General features: G+C 36.9%; 2 protein-coding genes across 2 annotated transcripts; one reads left to right on the top strand and one right to left on the bottom strand.

The window, feature by feature from the left end:
• Positions 1-5,088: 5,088 nt before the first annotated feature.
• LOC110908378 (cucumber peeling cupredoxin) lies at positions 5,089-7,174 on the top strand. Its single transcript, XM_022153311.2, has 2 exons — positions 5,089-5,367; positions 6,541-7,174. Exons 1-2 carry the CDS (start codon positions 5,184-5,186, stop codon positions 7,041-7,043), a joined length of 687 nt encoding a protein of 228 aa, XP_022009003.1. The 5' UTR covers positions 5,089-5,183; the 3' UTR covers positions 7,044-7,174.
• Positions 7,099-18,101, bottom strand: LOC110908377 (chaperone protein DnaJ). Its single transcript, XM_022153310.2, has 11 exons — positions 17,824-18,101; positions 16,397-16,465; positions 16,027-16,122; positions 15,829-15,953; positions 14,600-14,795; positions 14,227-14,402; positions 9,721-9,850; positions 9,444-9,604; positions 8,755-8,813; positions 8,084-8,177; positions 7,099-7,315 (listed from the first exon to the last, which is right to left on the bottom strand). Exons 1-11 carry the CDS (start codon positions 18,019-18,021, stop codon positions 7,156-7,158), a joined length of 1,464 nt encoding a protein of 487 aa, XP_022009002.1. The 5' UTR covers positions 18,022-18,101; the 3' UTR covers positions 7,099-7,155.
• Positions 18,102-24,083: the final 5,982 nt, after the last annotated feature.

Raw genomic sequence — 24,083 nt, 5'->3', positions numbered from 1 at the left:
TAGGATTTGTTTCTAGACTTGTACTCATCATAATTTAGCCATAACACCTATCAATCTTTCAAGAATTTCATTCATGAAACTTCATAACAAATCAAAACTTCACCAAAGATCAAAATTGAGCATACCTTGTGTTCTCCTAAGTTTGGTGATCCCGATTTTAGCTAAAAATTGATTCCAAATCGAATTCCTTCTTTGATTTTAAGTTGATTTGGTGGAATTAGGGTTTTGTGAAGGAGACTCTGTTTTCTCCTGATGTTGATCGAACTGGGTACACACACATGTGTGTGTTTTTGAAGTTTATCCAGTGTTTTAAAGCAACTTTCAATAATTATCCAATTGGTCCCTCTACTTTTTAGAATAGGTAATTTGATTAGAAACCCTTGATTCCCCATATTTTATATCTCATATTTAACTAGGTTAATATTCCTTGTTTTGTATTTTTACTATTTTGGTTTTTATATTAATAATTATACATGTACACATACATATATAGTTTAATATTTTAGGGGTGTTACATTAAATGGAATCATACTTGATCTCCTCACCCATGCATCCCTTCCCCCAAACTTTTGGGCTGAAACGCTTCACATTGCATGCTACCTACATAACCTTCTCCCAACCAAAGTGCTTAAATTTCACACACCTATCAAGGCCTTATACCAACGTAAACTGTCCAATGACCACTTGCGTGTCTTTGGTTGTATATGTTACACAAACACTACTGCCACTCGTGGACACAAAATTAATTATCAGTCAATCGGGTTTTTATTTCTAAGATATCCGCCAAACTTTCAGGGATACCGTTCTCTTTACGCATCCTCGGGAAAGGAAATTTTGTCAAGGCATGTGACATTTGATGAAATGTGCTTCCCTTTTTATCAAATTTCTAAAAATTCAAAACCTGACTACACAATCCTTGATGACCCCTCTCCTTTTCTCCACCAACCCACCCAATCCGCCCATACCACCCTACCATTCCACCAACAATCACTCACCTCCCCAACAACACACCTTAGCCCAAAACCCATCTAGTGCCTCAAGCCCACTACCGAATCTCAATCACCAACCCACGACCCAATCAGCCACCACACATCAATCCTCGTCACACCCTCACTCTTGCAGCCCACAACCTAACTAGTCCACCTAGCCCAATGTAACACCTTACGTCCCAAACAAAGGCCCCAACTCCCTTTCCACCTCTACCACCCCCACCACCTCCACCAAAGCACCCAATGGTTACTCGATCTCGTGTGGGAATAACCAAACCTAGACAGCCTCTAAACCTTCACACTATCTCCATCTCACCTATTCCCGTATCACACCAAAAAGCTCTCTCTGATCCAAATCGGCATGCGGCTATGACCTAGGAATATAAAGATTTGATGGACAATAGTCATGGAAACTTGTACCTAAACCCGCAAATACCAACATCATTAGGTGTCTATGGCTATTTCAATACAAGTGTAATGCAAATGGGTCAAGACTAGGTTCAAATGGGAAAAGTCAACAAGTTGGGATTGATTATGACGAGACATTTAGCCACGTGGTCAAACCAACTACAATATGAACCATCTTGAGTCTAGTCATCTCACGAAGTTGGCGAGTACACCAACTAGATGTAACAAACGCATTTCTCCACGGAGACTTGGATGAGTCGGTTTATATGTTCCAACCGACAGGCTTCAATGACCCATCTCGTCCCAAGAATGTATGTCGTCTAAGAAAGTTTCTATATAGATTGAAACAAGCCTCCCGGGCATGGTATGAGCAGTTTGCAAACTACATAGTCAAATGTGGGTTTAGAAGCACCGTTAGTGAAACATAATTATTTGTCTACAACAAAAGGAATAAAGCTCTGTATTTACTCCTTTATGTAGACGACATCATTCTAAGAGCCTCAAATACAACTCTTCTTTGTGACTTAATCAATACTCTATCACGGCAATTTGCCATGTCGGATCTTAGAAGTTTGCATCATTTTCTTGGTATCCGAGTTACTCAATAGAATGGGGGTTTATTTTTATCTCAAGCGAATTATGCAAGTGACATCCTATCGCGAGCACATACGATGAATTGTAAACCATGCGCCACACCAGTTGGCACATCCTCAAAACTAAATGCACTAAATCAAGAACCGTTAATCGATGGCACTTTATGTTACCAACTTGTTGGGGCGCTTCAATACCTCACAATTACTTGCCCTGATTTACCTATGTGGTGCAACAAATTTGCTTATTTATGCATGCCCCTAGAGACACCCATTTACAATTCATGAAAATGGTGCTAATGTATCTCAAAGGCACTTTAGATTATGGTTTATTCATAACTCCATCCAAATCCAATCAACTAATTGCCTGCGGACGTCGATTATGGTGGATACCACAACTCGAGATGGTCCACTTCAGAATATTGTGTCTTCATTGGGGACAACTTGGTGTGTTGGTCGTCAAAATGTCAACCAACCATTTCTCGATCAAGTTCTGAAGCCAAATATCGTGGTGTAGCCAATGCGGTTGCTGAAACGACATGTTTACGTAACTTCCTCATTGAACTATCAATTCCAGCAATGAAAGCAACTCTAGTCTACATGACAACATATCAGCGGTCTACCTATCCAAAAATCCAGTTCAACATCAACGCACCAAACATGTTGAGCTAGATATCCATTTCGATCGTGAAAAATGTTCGTATAGGGGCAGTTCGAGTTCTACATATTCCGGCCGATTTCCAATACGCGGATATATTCACGAAGGGTCTATCTGGATAACTCTTTACTCGTTTCTACTCCAGCCTCTACCTTCGGTCCCCTGCGCTATCGACCGAGGGGGTGTATTAGTTTACATATGTATAGAAAATATAGTTTTGTTATTTATTGTATAGCCAAAGGGAGTATTATCCCTTATTTGTTTCAATACTTGTTTAGCATAGATCGCTCATGTGCTTTAGCCTTTGTTGTGTGTATGTATCTTGAGTATCAATGAGAAGATCATCAATTCAATCACGTTTGTTTTTAGACAGGAAGAAAAGCATTGCTTTCCTTCCCTAAATAACTAAAGTGGCGTGGTTTGTTCTTTATGCTTGCATTCTAACTAAATCATCCCATATGAACTAAATCAATAACTATTTAGCTGGAGCCAAAGTATAGGTAATCATAATTTAGTTAATCTAAACTAGTTACTAATTTAGCAACTTTTTCTAAATCAAGAAATCATTTAATTGGTTAAAAATTAAATATGTTAAAAACTAAATATGTTTGAAAATTCTGGTGCTCAAATCGTGACAAAAAAAATCAAGTTTTCTTGATTTAATAATATTGTGGGAGTTGACTATAAATTTATGTTCATTTAAGTATCGATTGGAAAGTCATATACACATGGTTGCAAATCATCCATCTGAACTAATTGAGTCAATAAATATTAAGTATGAACTAAGTCGATAAGTATTTAGTTGGAGCCAAAGTATAGGTAATCATAATTTGGTTTACCAAAATTAGTTACTAATTAACTAACTAGATGAATACACAAAAAAAAATCAACATTTACACTTCATGTTAATTTATCATATCATCGATATTCTTTATTATTAGTAGTAGTAGTATCAGTTTTATATTATTTCACCGAAGAATAGTGTATTTAGTCTTGACGTGGTTTAGTGTTTATATTGTATTAAACGCACAGTTGATAACGTTTGATAATGTGGAATAATGTGTGACCTTTTTAGCATTATATATTAAAATTCACATTATTATGTATCAAGCGTATATAGATCCAACAAAAAAACTTAAATAATTTTCCTATCTTAGATGTAGACGTTTTCTAGCATAAGATAATTGTGTGCGCTTATGTTACGTACTATTACTTATTAACAACATCAACATTGAATTACTTATTAAAGTAAACTGCCATTTTGGTCCCTGAGGTTTGGTTACTTTTGCAACTTTAGTCCAAAACTCAAACCTTTTGCATCTGGGTCCATGTGGTTTCAGTTTTATTGTCATTTTGGTCCAAAAATGAAATCAGGTCATACTTGTCTTATAAAATCCTGCAATTTTGTCATTTTCCTCAGAGGCAAATCAGGTCATATTTGTCTTATAAAATATGGTATTTATTTATAAAAAAGAAATGATCATTTTGCCCCTGCGGAAAATGACAAAATAACAGGATTTTATAAGACAAATATGACCTGATTTCATTTTTGGACCAAAATGACAATAAAACTGAAACCACAGGGACCCAGATACAAAAAGTTTAAGTTTTGGACTAAAGTGGCAAAATTGACCAAACCACGAGGACCAAAATGGCAGTTTACTCTTTTTTTTTTTGAACGGTAGATCAACTGGATTTCCAGCTTACTCCAAAGGGCCAACATATGCTGTTTAAACCCTTCACCCCAAGTTCGAATCCCTCCCAGAAGTGTTCTCCCATATTAACAACATCGACATTTAAACACGACACCTATTTTAATTATTATGATATAAATAGTCCGCATTGGTTGAAAACGAGGTAGCATGTGCCTATCCATTATATTATATTAAATAAGAAAAAGTAAGTTTCTCAAATTTTTTTTTTTTTAAGAAAACTTTATTAAAACACACCTACGACCCAAACAGGTAAAATGCCAAACAATATCCCCGACCTAAACGGGTAAAGTGTCGAAAATTACAACATATACATAGGGTATTTACACCACTCTACCCAATTAATATAATTAAAAGAAGATTTATTTTTAACCCAAGCAAAATCTCTCGATTAGATATCGAGTTTCTCAATATCTAACACATACAATCCCATATTTACCAAGTTCAGTTCTTACGATTTTTGACGTACCGTACAAAACCTCATTTGTAAGAATAATGTAACATGCAGAAAATTTATCTAAAATTATTTATCACTATCAGATTCCCGAGTGAATTAAGTGCTTAAGAAAGACAGAAATTAAAACCTCAGCTGTAAAAAAAAATAAAAAATGTAACAATACTAAAAGTAAAAATAAAAAAGAGACATGTTCTCTGGAGAATAAAGGATAGAAATTCTCTCTCCTCTCTCTCTCTCTCATCTTTATCTGTATATATATAGGGACATACATATAGTAAAATTAATGAACATCGAACAGGTGGTAGTTTACAGAACAAGAAAGCGACCCTATCTTGTTGTACACTCAGATCAAATCAGAGAGAGAGAGAGATGAAGACGGTGGTGGTGATGGTTGTGGTTGTGCTAGCAGCAGCTGCAAACACAAAGAAAGTTTCAGGTTACAAGAACTACACCGTAGGAGACGATCTGGGCTGGTTTGACAAACTCGAAAAGTCAACCGTCGATTATCAAAAATGGGCTTCTTCCAAAACCTTCTCTCTCGGTGATTTCCTCAGTATGTTTCATCTTCCTTCATTTTTAGATATTACTTTGTGTGAACGCTAAGGGTATAAATGGAAAACAGTACCAATCCTTTTTTTTAACGGCAAAACACTATATATTATATCTATCTATATATAAACAGCCTATAAGCGGAATGAAGGTATCACTTTATATCAAAAATGTGCTTCTTCCAAGACTTTCTTTTCTTGTTTGTGATACCTTCATTCGGTAGGTAATCAGATCTTTGCCGACAGACAGATTAGTGACTGTTTCTGGATTTGATCATTGATAAGCCGCAATTATTCACCAGGAGAATTTTGTGATGATTATTTTTTTTTTATTGCTCTAAATCAAGAAACCATTTTAATTGGTTAAAAATTAAATATGTTTTAAAACAGATCGTGACAAAATAATCAGGTTTTATTTGCGTGTAATAGTCGGTGGTTAATACACTTATACACATATCGTGTTTATTTTAATCATTTTATTAGTTACTGTTTTTTTTTTATTAATAAAGAGGACCCAGCAAGAGCTAGAAACCAAATTAAAATTACACTAACTAGGGCAGGTTATAAATTTAATTTATCATGTTGGCATACAACCTATATTAGTTTTTAATATATATAAATATCAACCAACTCATTTATTCCGAAACTTGATTAATAACCTGGTTTTAACTTGACACCTGAGTCATAAGGCCGGTTAAGGTTAATACCTTAAAGGCTTATTCACAAAAATATATTCAAGGTGTCTATATGAACACTTGAGATAAATTTGGATCACTTCCCGATCATATCCCTCTCCACTAGACATAATTCAGAAGGAAACCCAATAAATGGGAAAACCCCATTTGTGGGCATCGAACCCAAGACCTATTGATCCCAAAGCCTTATCTCACCCTAACATGCAGTAGCCTATAATTCCTACATCCAAATTTTATTAATTTCTATAATTCGTCGTTTAACCAGTCAAAAATCCAAGTGTCACCATGTTAAAAAAAGTTTTGGAGATAGCATGTCATGTGTGGTTAGTTATTGCCAGCTATAAAGTATAAACTGCATGCATGGTAGCTTGTACGACAAGCAGTAGTGATTGTACATCCCTTTATTATTGGCGTTTGCTTGCAGATTTGTTTACATGTCCTTTTCAAACATTTGTTTTTAATCTTTCCGGATTATCTATGCAGTTTTCAACACCGACAACAATCACACAGTTGTGCAAACATACAATTCCACCATCTACCACCTCTGCGATGACAGTGATGCTGTTGGTAACGACACCATCCTATACGCATCACCCGACCCATCCGCCTCTGCAGTCCACCCGGTCTCTGTAGCCGTCCCGCTCACCAGGGTCGGTCCCAACTATTTCTTCTCCAATGATTACGATGGTGAGCAATGCGAAAACGGGCAACGCTTCAGTATCAATGTGACCCAAGGGCAGGGGTTGCCACCAAGTTTAAGGACTCCAACGCCTGGAGCCCCTGGTCCGGTCAGTCAAGAGTCTGGTGACGATACAGTGCCCGACACAAACGTCCCGGCTAACTTTGATCACCCTAAAGATATCAGTGATGATGATGACGATGATGATGATAACGGCAAGAAGAAATCAAATGGCATGATTACACAAGCGTGGGGCGGATTTAGCAGGATTTTGATTCTGTTGGGATTGCTATACAGCTGCTGGTAGATCTAATTTTTTTTTTTATACTTGTATGTTATTGTTTGTAAGTTTTATAAGGGAGTGATGAGTCAGCATAGAAAAGATTTTATAAAAATAGTGAATACATGTTTGGTTTTGTTTAAGGTTTTTTTCTGTTACGTGTGGTGTTAAACATACATGTCATGATAATAACTATGGCGGTAAGAACCATGGCTGGAGAATTTGGTGACTGATACTTCAGGTACACCGGCAGGGGGCACATGCTTGTTGAAGCAAATCTATCCTCAGATTGTCCGCGCCTGTCACGAAAATAGAAATATATGATAAAGCAGTTAGCATTTATGAAATTACATTTTTAAACACACAAGCAGAGATTTGGATGACATCTTCACAAGTATAGCGTCGACATGACAATTTTAACCCCTTTAGTGATAAAAAAAAAATGTTTAATCTCTAAAGGAATCAGACATTTCCCCTTGAAGGTTCCCGACTAAAATTTTGAATAAAGTAAAAGGAAATAAGACAAGAAATACAAAATCGGATCATTTTAAGAGTAACCCTTTCTCCGATATGTACTTTTTCGAGGAAGGAAAACCAACCATCTTTCTGATAAAGTCTCTGTATATATAACATCCAACATGTCATACCAACCAATATTGTCTATTCTGCCCACTAGCTCACATATTTGTTTTGGTTACTCGAGCGGAGCTACCCAAGTGGTTACCCATCCTTGACTATAATGCGTCCAAAACATGTTAGTGGTATCTAACTAATAGCCATTAGCAAGCCTCTTGTGATATGAGCTTTGCCTAACAATTTTGTATAAATCTATAGGATAGGCAAATTCGTAAGAGGATGCTGGATGAATAAAGAATTTATTCCAAATAAAAGCTCTAATTCCTAGTCTAATTTTAATAACAATAAAATATTATATGCCTTATCATATTATAACAACATTTATGTAACCGGTCTAGTTAGGGTTTTGACTTTCGTCTATGTCGGTCCCATAGGCCACCGAGTGTACCTGAAAAGAGTGACTAACAATTAACAAGCACATGAGAGCTTACCCTAATATGGCCCAGATCGAGTTCCATAAAGATGTAGTAGGCCTTTTGCTGGTGTGGCTTGAAGAATCCTTTTTGTGCTTATCATCCTGTCCTCCTGAACAAGTACAATGCATATCTTTCAAAATTTAGTTCTATTAGTGTCATTATTATTCTAGAATTATTTGGGATCATTATTTTGTGTGGGTAAACAGCAACACTCTGTCTAGCTGAATTAGCTTTCATGTGAAGACAGGTACTAATAGTCTCGGTTGACATCCAAGGGTAAAGAGACATGGAAATTTATTGCATATGCTTGTGGACCCCACATATCGTTGCACCTCACCTTTTCTGCGTATTAAATGGGCGGGTTGGGTAACAAGTAAAATCAGGTTCATGCTGATTTTAGTTGAGATCAAAACGTGTTGAGCTGACCCACAAACATTTGTTTGTCCAATTTCATAAACAGTTATCTTAGAAAAACCATGTTGGTACAAAATCTATTAAGAAAACTCAACCAATACCACCCGTTTGATTCTTTTTCCTTTTGGCTAAAACAACTATTTGACCCATTAGGGATAAACCATGACCAAATCAACCCATTCATAAGTAAATGGGAGAATGATGTAAACTCAAACTAAGTAATTAGTACGAAAAAAATAAACTTGACAAGAAAAAAAATAATTACACCATACCATAAATTGTGTGATTTCGTATCGCCGCCAACTTTTCAACCAATTGGCGTTCCTCATTGCTGACATGGCAAGGACGTTGGGTTACTTTGTTAGTAAATTCAGAACAATATGATAGAAGAAACAAATATCATTAATTTGCTAATCATACAACAAATGACTTTGACAATCAGAAGTCAAAGTATCTTGATATATCAGACACTATTAGCGGTTACGCTGCTAACCAAGTTCCTTTTATATAATTTAGTTATAGCTTTAGACCCGTAAATATTACTTCTAAAAGTATGATCCCTATAATGTAAACTAAAAGTATGTTCCTTATTGATGTCATTTGCTTTAAATAAATCCAGAAACTTTCCAAGATAAGACCACCCGTAGTGGGCGTCTTCTCCCCTCAAACACGCCCAAAAACGCCACCGCCCCCACCCCCGCCGGCGTGTTTGGGCGTTTTCTTTCAAAAAATGTCCGGCCGCGTGTTTTGAATCCCGCTGAAATGGTATTGTATGAAAGAGAATTGGTCAATAGCATTTTTTGAAGGTTTTTTTTTTTTATTTTATTATATTTATACCCCCTTTAACATAATGCCCCTTTGCTGACTGGACCGCCACATGGCGCAAAACGCCCTAGGGTGGGGGCATTATCTTCCCATTCCACTACACATGGTCTAATAATGATTAGGTAGAAAAATTCACCTGATATATTTTGGGATCTGGACATTCACAATAAAGTGATGATGCCCTCTAACAGACGGTTTATTGACATCTGGAACTCCCATTTTTGAAAGTTTTATGGTTTCTCCAGGCTGAACCCCAGAAGGAACATGAAGGTCTTTTAGACCTTCAACCGTTTCAACCTATATCAGAAACAACTTTAAACTCAGAATTACAAAGCAAAAGAAATACAGTCATCTAAAGATTACCTATCATAAGTAGCATAAATTACATTAACTGGCCTAAGATCACACGTTACCTTAATAACAGTACCTAATATTGCCTGTGAATAATCAATTTTAATATCTGAGTAAAGATGAAGACCCTCCCTTCGTATTCCTTGTTTTTGGTTGACGTGAAGGACTAAATACAAATCACCAACTCTATTCCTGCATTAAACATCGAGCGTATTAACAGCTAAGTCTGTGAAAGAACCAAGCAAAAAGAAGTATACATGACAAGAAGCTTCCATTTTGTCCTGTTTAACCTTCTAACGTGACGCTTTGAGTATGCAGTTATGGCGCTCCAAAATCAAATAGCGGACAAGGTCCGCTATATGATATATAGGTTATAGCGGTGGTATAGCGGTAATTTCTATATCATGCATAATTTATGTATTTATATATATATATATATATACAAATATATATTTGAAAAATATTAATAATATTAATAATAATATCAAAATACATAGTAATATCATATTATCATGCAAAATATTAGTAGTAATATCAAAATCCAAAACATGAACTGAGGAAGTCCAGCGATTTAGAGATTTAGGTTTAATTTTGTTGAATGATGAACTAATGAAGAACCAGCGAATCCAGTGAATCTAGCGAATGAAGACTTTGGACCTCGATTTGGGTTTAATTTTAGGTTTGGGCCTTTACTTTTGGGTTTATTTCAAACAAAAAGTTGAATAAAGGCTTTTTACCTTACTTTTGGTCTGAAATAAAAAAACCGCTAAAAGCAGTGCCATGACCGCTAAAAGCATCCAAGATTGACTCAAAAAATCTTTTTTGCTCCTTTGTTTATGCGAAGAACACGTATCAGGAACGAAGAGTGCTTTGGAAGGAATTGGGTAAATTCAAGCAAGTTACGTATGATAAACCGTGGATTGTTATGGGGGATTTCAATTCTGCTCTATATGCGGATGATTGTCTCTATGGCACATCTACTCCTTCCATAGGTATGCGAGAATTTTTTGAGTGTGTCCAATACAATGAACTTTTAGATATTCAAGGTCATGGTTTGCATTTCACTTGGAGTCAAAAGCCAAGGAAAGGGGTGGGAATCCTAAAGAAGATTGATCGGGTTATGGGGAATGTCAAGTTTTTAGATTTGGTTCCGAATGCTTATGTCCTATACCATCCGTACCGTATTTCGGATCATACCCCCTTGCATCCTCAAAATGAATGGTGCTACTCGTATGAAACCTAAACCTTTCAAGTTTGCTAACTTTCTTGCTACTAAGGAGGGTTTCAAGACGTGTGTGGCAGAGGAATGGAGTAAAAGGGTTGAGGGTGTCAAAATGTTATCCGTAGTCAAAAAGCTGAGGGATTTAAAGACCCCTTTAAGGAAACTTCTACTTCAACAAGGAAATTTGCATGTTAAGGTGACTGAGTTAAGGAATAAACTGGATGATATTCAGAAGCAAATTGACTTAAACCCTTTGGACGCTAACCTGAGAGATTTGGAGGCAAAATTCATTAAGGAGTTCCATAGTGCAGCGTATGATGAAGAGTCCTTCTTGAAGCAAAAAAGCTAAGGTGGAGTCGCTTTGTGCAGGTGATAGTAATACATCTTATTTCCACAACTGTGTTAAGAGCCGAAATGCTAGGAGTAAAATTCATAGCATTAAAGACACGAGTGGGAATCTTTTTGAGGGCATGGATGTTGAAACTGCTTTGGTTAACCATTATGCCATGTTCTTAGGAAAGGAGGATCGGGTGGAGGATTTGAATGTAGACAGTCTTTTTATTAATGTTATCCAACCAAGTGAGGCGATCCAAATGACTCGGCAGGTAACCCGTGAAGAGATTAAGGCTGCCATGTTTAGTATTGGTGAAAACAAAGCCCCGGGGCCGGATGGTTATACATCGGCATTCTTCAAGAAGTCATGGGAGATAGTTGGAGAGGAAGTGACAGCTGCAATTCTCCAGTTCTTTGAAAATGGTAAACTTCTTCGGCAGGTGAATCATACAATACTTGCGCTGGTTCCTAAGGTTCCTACGCCGAGCTCAGTTCTGGAATACAGGCCTATATCGCGTTGCAATGTCATTTTAAAATGCATTACCAAGATTTTGACGGATAGAATTAAGGGCAGCTTGGGGAACTTGGTTAATATAAACCAATCAGCTTTTGTCCCGGGTAGAAAGATCTCTGATAATATCATGTTAACTCAGGAGCTCATGCATAATTACCATCTTAATAGAGGTAAACCACAGTGTGCGTTCAAGATTGACATCCAGAAAGCTTATGACACGGTTAGTTGGTCATTTCTAAAAACTATCTTGATTGCTTTCAGCTACCCTCAAAAAATGGTGACCTGGATTATGACTTGTGTGACCTCTGTGTCCTATTCATTAAGTATCAATGGTAATTTGTGTGGATATTTCAAAGGTAAAAGGGGTTTAAGGCAGGGTGACCCTATGTCTCCATATTTATTCACTTTGGTGATGGAAGTTCTTTCGTTGCTATTAGACCAAAATGCTGATTTGAATCCAGCGTTCAGATATCATGCTCAGTGTAAACAACAAAAGATCATTAATGTCTCGTTTGCGGATGATTTATTCCTTTTTGTCAATGCTGACACGGTTTCGGTTAAGGCCATAAGGGATGCTTTACGTCTTTTTTCTCGGGTTTCGGGTTTAAAACCGAACCTAGATAAAAGCACAGCTTATTTTGGTAGTGTTGATCAACTGGTTAAGCAGGAAATCTTGAGTCTGATGCCTTTTAATAAGGGAGAGCTTCCAGTTAGGTACCTTGGGGTTCCCCTGATCTCGTCCAAGCTGATGTACAAGGATTGCAAAGTCTTGGTGGATCGTCTGGATAAGAGGGTAGATAATTGGATGACTAAGTCTCTTTCATTTGCAGGAAGGCTTCAATTAATTAAGTCAGTAATGTCTGCCATGCATATTTATTGGGTGTCTGTTTTCATGCTTCCAGCTCGTATTGTTAAGGATATTGAAAAACGAATGCGCAATTTTTTGTGGAGTGGAGGTTCTAAGCAGGTCTCTAAACCGAAAGTGGCTTGGAAAACAGTTTGCTTGCCGAAGTCTGAGGGAGGGTTGGGAATTCAAAGTATTTCTGATGTGAATAAAGCACTTCTTACGAATCACATTTGGAGTCTTATCACAAAGCGGGAATCTTTATGGGTTAGGTGGATTCACTCTTATAGGATTAAAGGCAAAAACTTTTGGGATCTTCCGTGTCGTGGTAGCCCGAGTTGGGGTTGGAGGAAATTGCTTGCTATTCGATCTAAGGTTCGGCCTTTTATATGGTATGCTATAGGTGATGGCCGTCAAACTAATGCGTGGAATGATAATTGGTGTGAATGTAGCATGTTAAGTGATTTTATTACTCCGAGACGGATTCATAATGCAGGTTTCTCTATGAGTTCTACCGTGTCGGATATAGTAGATGAGTTGGGTGCTTGGAAGTGGCCGATTGTTTGGTTTGATTTATACCCTGTTTTGAACAATTTGGGTCCTCCTAATCTCGAGCAGAATGCTAGGGATAAGCTGTTTTGGAAGGATAATCAAGGTTATCAGCAACAATTTAGCTCGAGTGAGGTTTGGAATAGTATACGAAACCGAGCCAATGTTGTGGCGTGGATGGAGCTGGTGTGGTTCGGTCAATGTATTCCTAGGCACTCTTTTCATTTGTGGTTAGTAATCAAGAACAAGCTTAAAACGCAAGATAGAATGGGTGTTTGGGAGGCAGGAAGTGCAACGAACCTGAATCTTATGTGTTGTCCTCTATGTAGACATGACAAGGACTCGCATGATCACCTCTTTTTCCTCTGCCCATTCGCTATGCAGGTATGGAATCAGGTTAAGGATATGGCGTATATGGAGAATGTTAATGCATCTTGGATCTCTATTATGGATTGGTTAGAGCAAAACGCATGTTCAAAGAGTGCTCAAAGTATTGTTAGTAAGATGGTAGTGGCCGCTTCTACTTACTTCATTTGGCAGGAGAGGAACAACAGACTTTTTTCTCAACGTCAACGCAGTGCTGCTATGATTGCTAATGTTATCCTTCATACGGTCAGACTAAAACTTTTGTCGTTCAAGGTGGGCAGGAATTCCAAGAACCCTTTGACGCTAGACAGGTGGAAGACCCAAGTGGTGAACAGGGATGATGATCCGGGCTAGATAATTTGTCTGTTTGTTTGTGTTCTTTAGCCATTGTTTAGGCTGGTTTTTGGTTTGGTAGTTTGTTTTGGCGTCGTTGGGATTTTTCTTTGGTTTGGTCTAGTCTTGGTATGTCGAGACTAGCTCTAGTGTGTCATCCAGGCGCACTCGTGTATGAACTTGTTGATTTATAAAATTCACCGGGGTAACCCTTTACCTTTACCCGAAAAAAAAGACTGAACTCGAGGGTCAGGCAAACAGATGTTCAAGGCAGGTCATATGCCAGTAAAGAACAATCTGAAGTTCATTTAGCTAACCACTAGAGCTAAATGTGAGTCAAACCCATGTAAAAGTTGCTAACAAGTAACAATATAGAAACATAAAAATACGATGGCTATTGTGGACACCTGTTTTTGTCAACATTACCCTCTCCTTCCATTCGCATGGTGGCTTCATCATACACGCCCGGTGGGATCACCACTTTGACACGTCTCAGTGACTTCACTTCACCTTTGCCTCCACAGTACTTACAGTGTTCGGTTATAATCTTACCATCACCACCGCACTTTGAGCAACTAGATACCTAGATTAAAAAAGGTATTACAAATGTGCACCCATCAAGTCGTCAAAAGTATGCCATGATAAAAGAAACATCAAACTGAAAAAAAATTGTGTATATGTTTAAAAGCAAGACAACTGCTACATAAAAACTAAAAACAAATATACTGATTATTATAAAGTGGTTGTTCATAGTACTTTACTTTTTTTTAAGTAAATTACCTGAGACATGACCCCAAATGGTGTTTTCTGAGTTTCTACCACTGCTCCTCTACCTTTACAACGGCTACATGATATTATACAATTGCTTGATTTAGCTCCTGTTCCACCACAACGATCACATGTCTCAAAGCAGGAGACTTCAATGTCCCGTTTTGCTCCGAATATTGACTCTTCAAAGCTCAAATACACATCTTGCCTGAACAATAGCGAATCAATAACTTCATAAACTTTAGCTTGGCAAACCGACATCAATGATTGTCATTTAATCAGTATGGTGTAAATAAAATAGAACCGATGCCTTACGATCATGTAGTGACAGGAGCATAAAGCAACAGTTTTTTTCTCATATAGGTAGTGGACATGTAATTGGTAAAAAAAATAAGTTCTTTCTCAAGAAGAGATTTGTCAGCATGCTGAATGGACAAAGATAAATGTATCTCTTTTTTGTTTAACAGAATGACCAGAAATTAATGATAAAGAAAGGTAATAATGTGACAGATTACAGTGGAAATATGTCTTCTTTATCACAATTTTTCTTCTTAACAAACTCTTCTTCTTGGTTTTAAAAAGCGCGCCCTAGGCGCAAGGCGCAGGGCCTGGGGCTTTTTTGCTTCTCGCCTTGTGTAATTACAGGAAGCGACCAAAAGGCGCATTTTTTGATGTTCTTTTGTGGGCTTTTTGGCCTGAGGCGCGCGCCTCATGTAACTTAGGCGTTTTACTACATAAAAATGTTGTACCTTGGGTTTTTTGACTTGTACATGTAATTAAAATGGTATAAAAGCCTTACTTATAGCTATATTTTGGTTAAAGGAAGCTAAAAACCTATGGGATATGTATGGGAATATAAAAAAAAAATTATATAAACATCTTGCGCCTCGGGTACGAACATTGGCGAAGGATAAAAGGGGCGGGCGCCCGACCCCCGAACTTTTCGCTTAGTAGTGTTATATATGTAGTTTTCGTATAGAAATTTTTGGGTATATACGTTTTCGACCCCCCGGTTCTATAGAAATTTTTTGGTATATACGTTTTTGACCCCCCGGTCATTCGGGTCAAGCTTCGCCACTGGGTACGAAAAGCCCACCGCTTTTGCGCTTCGCGCCTCAATTTTAGACCTCGTCGCTTTTGTGCGCCTCTCGCTTTTTAAAACCAAGCTCTTCTTATGACTTAAAAACATTACCACATTGGTTAAACAGCAGAAATGGTAACCTTGTAGGTGGGATGATTACCAAATGTTGAGGGCACGGGTTCCCTTGCTTCTGAAATTGAAATTATTTCCTCCTGACTCGTTCATACCGCCAAAAAACCCATTTGAATCCCCAAAAAAGGTGCCAAACACATCAAACGGGTCCACCTACAAAAAAAATCATAAGATTTAAAGAAAGATCTTATACTCATATTGTTATCTCATTGTGATACAATCTTACCTCCTGAGAACCAGCACCTGATCCATCATATTCCCCTCGTACCCCAGCCTCGCCATAACGATCATATAATGATCGTTTCTCTTCATCAGATAAGACCTACACAAGAAAAACACAAAATGAATAATAGAGAGAAAAACCACTTTTATTATTTGAAAATATTGGGTAAATTTTCCAGGTTTTAAACATTGTTATCATAATTACAAGGTAATGTTAACATGAAAGAAGACAGATACATGCAATTCAAGTCTTCTGAAACGTACAAAATACAGTCCTGGACGATGGGTATTAGACTCTTTAAGTGTTAGTAAATATAGTCCAAAAGTGAGTAGACAATCATGAAGAGATTCAATGTGGGAGCCGTATAAGATACCTCATATGCAGCACTTATTTCTTTGAACTTTTCTTCTGCCCCATCACTCTTGTTCATATCCGGATGATACTGTAGCAACAGAAGTACACAACTATGTTACAAAATAATTTAATGTATATTATACATCATGGTACCTAAAAAATACAAAGACTGTTGCAAAATAATGAATTAAATATAGTTAACTACACATAAACAAACTTTTAGTGAGAAATTACAGAGTAGATAAAAACATATGATGGGGTTCACTGACCATAGCAAGCATAAGATTTGAACATGGTTGTGCTCTGTCTGTTATTTAGGGATCAATCAAGATTAATATTCCTATTATTTACTGACGGTCACATCCTCAAGAACCACTCATGATAATCTTAAGTGACTGGTGTTGAGTGGATTACGTACATTTCCTACTTCAAGATAGGAATATGGTTTGTAGCACAAATTACACAGATAAATGCACATGTAATCCCTTTATAATATAATATAATATAACAGCTACAAAATAGAACCCAAATCATCAACAGAGTGTTATGAAACATATGACTTCATCTCCACTCTTTTGTCAGGTGCAGGTTGTTGAATGTATTGATACTCCTCTAAGACACTTATTTTTGTCAATTCAAGAAAACTCACTTACTTTAACAGACCACAAGACTCCATTTTTTATTCAAATTAGGACGAAAGATTTGCATTCCCTTAAGAGACAGATCCATGGAGCTATTACAGTATAAAACCATTTAATTTTGGACAATTGACCATTTATTTTCAAATAATGACACAAACGAGATTTTGGAGTAACCACTTGGGGTGTCCCAGTGGGCAGTGGCCAGCCTCACCCACCTCTTCCTAGAGGACCCGGGTTCGAATCTTGGCAGGCACACCCTCCAGGCTTTCGCTTCCGGTTGGGTAGTAACCGCCAGGCAGCTATGGGGCTAAGCTAGCTTGTGGAGTGAGATCACTCCAGCGGTTGGGAGGACCGTGCAATATCCCCCCCCCCCCCCCCAACGAGATTTTGGAGTCGTTTTAAGCCTTTAGCATAAGTTATTGTTTATATGATTATCATCGTATGTGATTCTTGAGCCCGCCCAAATCGGACGTTAGTATTGAAATTTTGGTTAATTCTGGTAAAAAGAGTTCCTCTAACATCCAAATACCAAAACACACATAAAAAAAAGTCTAGAGCTGCCACTGATTCCATTGTGGCCTACCCACTCTACCTTTATTCTACTTCCAAACTTGTCAACAGGAGCAACTGAATTTCCAGAAATAGCAACTAACTTCATTTTGGTTCCATAAGCAATATTTAAAACAAGTATAAGCCAAATGAAAATGCACATGATCTTCTATTGTATTGAATGGTAGGTATTACTTCTAATTGACTTGACTTGTTGCATAACATAATTCTGCTAAAAAACTGTTATATAGCTAACCTTCCGAGCAAGAGATCGATAGGAGGATTTAATCTCCTGCAAAGTAGCGTTTTTAGGAAGTTTAAGAAGTTTGTAGTAGTCAGGAGTGGCAGCGGCGCAAATGAGTCGCCGACGGCGCGAAGATGCAGTAGTAATTCTGACAACTGGAAGTGAAGAGGTGGAGGCGCTGGGAAAGAAAGAGGGGCATAAACAAGCCATGGCCTTCCTTCCGGTACTTTCTTTCTTTCCGTTTCAGAGGGAGGGCTTTTGCTTCTCTTCTGGATGGATGGGAAAATATTAGGGTCCTCTTAGTACTTTTCTTTTGCGCTCAAACATAAGACCATGCGGTGTGGGGCGTGGGTTAAAACGGCGGAATTCCCTTTAACGCTGGCTAGACTACACGGGACTAGCATGAACGGGGCAGGGTGACATGGCTGGTTCAATGTAGTCGTTGGGAGTTGCGGTTATGGTATGGTAAATCAAAATTTTAATTTACCTATAAATACCCAACCCAAATTACATATTTTTCCATTCTTCTTCAACTAATACCCAACACAAATTACATATTTTCCCATTCTTTTTCAACCAATCCCACACCCAAAAAAACGAACATGGTGCATAGACCGAAGAGGAGGAAATAGCACTAGTTATATCGATTGTTGACACACAACGTACTCTACAACACGATCAAACCGCGTTGTTAGTGCATTAATGTCTGATTGACTTCGTCTTGAATCGAGTCTTATAATCAGATAGGATAAACCAATGATCGAGATGCTAGAAATTAGGATTTGTGTGTGTGATAGCTATTTCGCACGAAATGGCCAAAGACCATTTCGCACGAAATGGCCAAAGACCATTTCGCACGAAATGGAGAAATCCATTTCGTACGAAATGAACTAAAGTCATTTCGCACGAAATACCCATGCCTATATATATCAGAGCATAGGTTGTCATTTGTAACGATTGGAATTTGGTAGCGAAGCTCTGCCAAATTGTCTCCAGGTGCTGTAATACTATTAGATCAATATAAGAGACATTTAAAGTGAATCAAGCTGTTATCAAATCCATTTCATCGAATTCCGCCTTTGATTCGGATCAAAACTCTTCTGAACGACTCGTTTAGGTTGCACAACGATCCTACAAGTGGTAATTCAAGAAGTTCACGTCATGGCTGAAGAATTTTACAACACATTTTACAAGGCATTTACATCCGAGTCTTCTGAAACCTCAGTTGTTACACCAAAAACTATAACAAAAGCGATCAATGAAAACATTAAACATGATAATTTCTACGGAACACATTCTAAACCACCAACACTTGAAAGTATTGAAGACTACACATGGTGGAAAGAACGTTTCATCAACTGGGCAAAAGCTTACGCTCATGAGAGCTGGTTCTGTTTGGAATTTGGTTATAGTAGACCAGTAAATGATAAAGGAGAAGATCTCCCACTCAAAAGCTTATCCAAAGAAGACAAATCCGAATTGCAGCCGAACAGAGAATGATTGCTTTAATTCAATCATCAATCAGAAATGACATGTTTGCTTTATTACAACATGATGGATCATCAAAATCTGTTTGGGAAGCTTTACGGGTTAAAGCTGAGGGGGGTAAACAAATCAAGAAAAATAAAATTGCTTTATTAAAGAAAGAATGTGATTTGTTTGATAGCTTGAAAGGTGAATCAGTTCGACAAATGATAGAGAGATTTGGTCATTTAAAAATTGAACTTGATCGTTTTGGAATTATTAAAACTCGAGAAGAAATAATCGATAAAATCATAGAAGCGTTACCACGAGCTGATCAGTGGCAAACGTTTGTGTTTATATTGAAAAATGATGTGTTATATGATACAATTTCTCTTGATGTCTTGGTAGAAAAAATTGAAAGTCATGAAGTGGAGTTGCAAAAACAAAGTAAGATGAACGATTATTCACATCAACAGAATGTGGGTCTTTATTACAAAGGAAACATACCCTCGGTGAAAGTTGGTGATTCACCAAAGACAGCATTTAGTGGTGAGAAGATAAAAGAACCTCAGACAAGTTCATCAAGTTACAATCCAGGATATCATTCGTCTTTTCCAAAAGCAAACTCCGAAGAATCAGAAGAAGTTCTCTATAACATCGCTCTTAAATTGAAGAATTCTCCAGCAATGAGCATCAACTCTGCTAAGCAGCAAATGAGTTTCCTTGCATCTGTCCTGGAATCATATGAAGGTCTAGTTGCAGGCAAAATTGGAAATTCTGAATTGAGCAAAGAAGACTACGACCAGATCGATCTGGAAGAAATGGAACTCATAGATATTCGCTGGTGTTTGGAAAGTTGCATTCGCAGAGCTCAGAGATATATGGAGATTACTTGGAAGAATTCAATAGGTAGTCCATCAACAAAACTTGGATTCGATAAGTCCAAAGTGACCTGCTTCAAATGTAAGCAAAAAGGTCATTTCAAGAGAGAATGCAACAATTCTGCAGTTGATGGAAATGAACATCCTTTCAATGATGATTATTACCTAAAGGCGATTTACCACCGAAGCAAAGAGGAGCCGAAAATGATTGAAAATAATCCCAAAGAGAAGTCAAGAGCATGTGCAGTAATCCATGATGATGAAGGGTATGATTGGAGTCAGATTCTTCCAGAAGAAGATCGTGTTGATAATCGAAGTACAGCTCATGGCAAAACTATTTCAAAGAGCAAACATTATAGTTTTGTTGCTGAAATCAAAGAGAAAACCAGAGAAGAGATTCTGAATGAGAAAACATACAGAGAAAGAAGCATTGCTGGAAACAGAATTGATGAAATGCAAGAAGAGTATGAAGATGTTGTCAGCTATAAAAGATGGGACAAGAAGCGAGAGTGCTATGTCAACAGAAATGGTGAACCTGTTGTTCCCAAGAAGGACATAATCTATGATGATGTTCTTTTAGTAATTCCTCGATCTGTTGAATATTGTTCAAATGCTGAAAGAGATAAAACATATGTGAAAAGGCTGGAAAAACTCATAAGAGATGTCATGATATCAAGTTTGAAGAAGAGGGATGAAGAAAGAATGAAGAAGAATGTTGAGTGTATGATAGAAGAGTTGAAGAAAGTTGTTGAAGAGATCAAAGTTGAAGAGGTTAAAGAAGAAGATGTGAGGGAAGAAAAGGTTGAGAAAGGTGTTATTGACAAACAGCAAGTTGTTGTGAATGAAGAAACTGTGAAAGAATGTGCTATTGGAGAACAACAGATTGTTGAAGAATGAATGAAGAATGAGAATTTAGTTGCAGGTGATGTTAGTGGTGATGATGGTACTGGTGGAGAAAAGAAGGAAGATGCTGACCAAACAAAGACTGCAGAGAAAACCGAAGTGCCAATCACTGAGGTAAATTCTGATTCTGATATCTTAAACAAAAATGTTGAAAAGTGCAAGAAATGCATGGAAACGTGCAGAGCTTGTACTGAAAAAGATGAACAATTCAGAACAAGAAATCTTGAATTCAATAAAATCGAAGAAGTTTTCAAAAATAAATGCAAAGAGATGTTAGAAAATGAAAAAGTTTTGAAAGATAATAATGAAAATATAACACAAACATGTAAGAATTTAGGAAAAGAAAATGAAAATTTGAAAGAAAAGGTTTTGAAAATGACAGAAGAGTGTTTACAAAAGGAAAATGCATGTCAATAAATGAAAAAGAATACGACTCAATAAAATTGGCTTATCACATTACTAAAAAGTCATATGAAGATGTGAAAAGTCAAATGAAGCTTGTTCAATCACGATTAAGATACTGTTCTGAAACAACTGATACGTTTAAGCGACAGTATGAAATAAAGCAACAAGTAGTAAATTCTTACATTGAAGATGTTGCTAAGCTGGTAAAGATTCTGAGCAAAACAAAAAGGGCATTGGCTCAGAGTTTCATCAAGTTCCACCACCGGAAAAGTTTGCATTTTATGATGATGAAAAGGTCGAAAAAGCTTTCAACATGGTAGATCAATTGCCAGATAACATTGACGTAACCTAATCCAAATCTGATGATTCTAGTGATTCAGATGTGGTAGGTAAGGTCGTTGAAAGTGTGTTGAAAGAATAGTCGGTTGATACAGGTAAAGCTGAATCACAAGATGAAAATGAAGGTAGTTTTCATGAAAAATATCTGAAAAACTCAAAATCCGAGAAAAATTTGAATGATGATTCAAAAGGATTGGTTTATACCATGATTGGATCGGACAAATTATTCTTAGATATTGTATTCCCGATTCAGAATGTGATTTCAGAAAAGATTGACAAAGTGTTCAAAATGGTTGAGATTGAAAAGTCTGAGATTTCAAAATTTACTGGAAAAGGTCATAAAACTTTTTATAAAAAACCTAGTTTCAAGAAGAAAAATATGAAGGCTGGGTTGGGTAATAAGAAGAAGCAAAGTTGGAATAAAAATGAAAAACCAAATTATCAGACAAAGATGAATTTTGTTCACGGAACAAGTTCCGAAGAAGAGAAAGAACTCAAATTCAGACGACAGTCTAATGAAGAGTTCTATGCTCAAAAGAAAAAGCAACAACCACAGGTCAAAGATGTCTAAAAAAGAACATGTTTTAAATGTGATCAAACAGGACATCTTGCACGCAAGTGTCCAAATCTGAAACATGTTGATGTTGAAACAAAAAAGAAGTTAGATAAGGTTGAGAAACAGAAATCTGAGAATGTGAAATAAAGGTCAACCAGATTTGATTCAAAACAAACTTGGAGGTACAACACAAACAAGTTTGCTTCGAATCAAACTTGGAAATCAAACCTGAACAGGTTCGATTCTACACAGACCTGGAATTTTCACATACCCAGATTGAGAACAACACAAAGTTGGAAAACAATTGTCGATGCAACAAAACCAAACGAGTTTTGGAAACCAACTGTTGTTCAAAATCAAAATGTTCAAAAAGAGTCACATTTTTACAAAAGACGGACTCCAAAAGGTCAAACATGGTCTGCTAAGAAACAAATCGCTTCGGTAAATGATGAAAAAGTTGAAATCAAAATTGAAAAAGTCTTTGTTCAAAATGACAAAGATTTTCCGAAATTGAATGAAGCATATTGTGTTGAAATACCTAAGTCAAAAAGACCTGGGCTAAGTTGTTCAAGTAATTCAATTATTCAATGTGCAGGTGCTTCCGAAGAAATCTGAATGTCAACAAGAAGAATGTAGGAGCAGCCTGGCACGAAAGGAGGAGGCTGTTGAACCCTGTGTTGGTTGAAAAAGGGAGTTTGTTTGATTTCTGTACATAAATAAACAATATTTCAAAAACCCTAAAAATTGAAAAATTTAAAAACCAAAAATATGTTTTTATTTTGTCAAAATTTTGAAAAATAAAAAATATGTTTGTTTTTAAATTTGTCAAATATTCAAAAATCTAAAAAAAAATAATATGTTGATTGAATATGCCGAAACCCTCACGGCGGAACAAACATGATTAATTTCACAAGATTGAAAAACGGTTTTCAAACGGTAAAAAATCAATGTGTTGTAAATCATGAGGGTACGTTATACTTTCTGCAAAACAGAGCATGTGAAGCAGAAAATGGAAGGCGAGACAAAGCTATCAGTGTCGGTTATCAAATTTTCTTTAAATGGTTTTGCATTTTAGTGGGAGTAAGAGATTTCAGAAAATACAAAAACATTTGAAAATTTGAAAAGCCAAAAACATGATAAAATCTAAAGAGCAAAAAAAAACTTGAGAAAATGAAAAATAGTTTTTGTGTAAAAAGAGGAAATGATAGTACATCAGTAGACAATCACAGTACCCTAAGGAAATGGAATGTTAAAATGTGATAAACGGTCTCACTTATGATATGCCAGTAGGTTTTTACACGCTTAGTAGATTGTTTTCGAGATATAAACTTAAATATCAAATACTTGCTTATTTCATGGGGAACATCTCTCGGATATATAGGTAACCCCCAAAATCTGAAGGGCTTTCTATTTCTGATATACTAGGTCTTTGTACGTGATGATATCTGGGGTATTATACCTGGACTTCTGATTTTGCGGGAGCAATAGCCTAGTCCTCGTATAATGCTCTGCACTGCTTTAATCTTAAAGCTCACCCTCAGCATAAAAAATGATGAAACATTGCAAAATGCTAATCATGTGCTGTTGAAGAAAATATCCCCAAACGGGACACACCTAAAGTCGAGCCATCATCTCTTTGTCTGAACAAAAGCTCTAACCTGAGCTCTCATGGTCTCGCATTACCCGTTTACAGATATCATTAGTGTACATTCACCTGTAAGACT

Source organism: Helianthus annuus, chromosome 14, assembly GCF_002127325.2.
Source record: "Helianthus annuus cultivar XRQ/B chromosome 14, HanXRQr2.0-SUNRISE, whole genome shotgun sequence".
Taxonomy (NCBI): domain Eukaryota; kingdom Viridiplantae; phylum Streptophyta; class Magnoliopsida; order Asterales; family Asteraceae; genus Helianthus; species Helianthus annuus.
The sequence above is the reverse complement of the archived record's forward strand: the minus strand, read 5'-3'. Positions and strand labels throughout refer to the sequence as shown.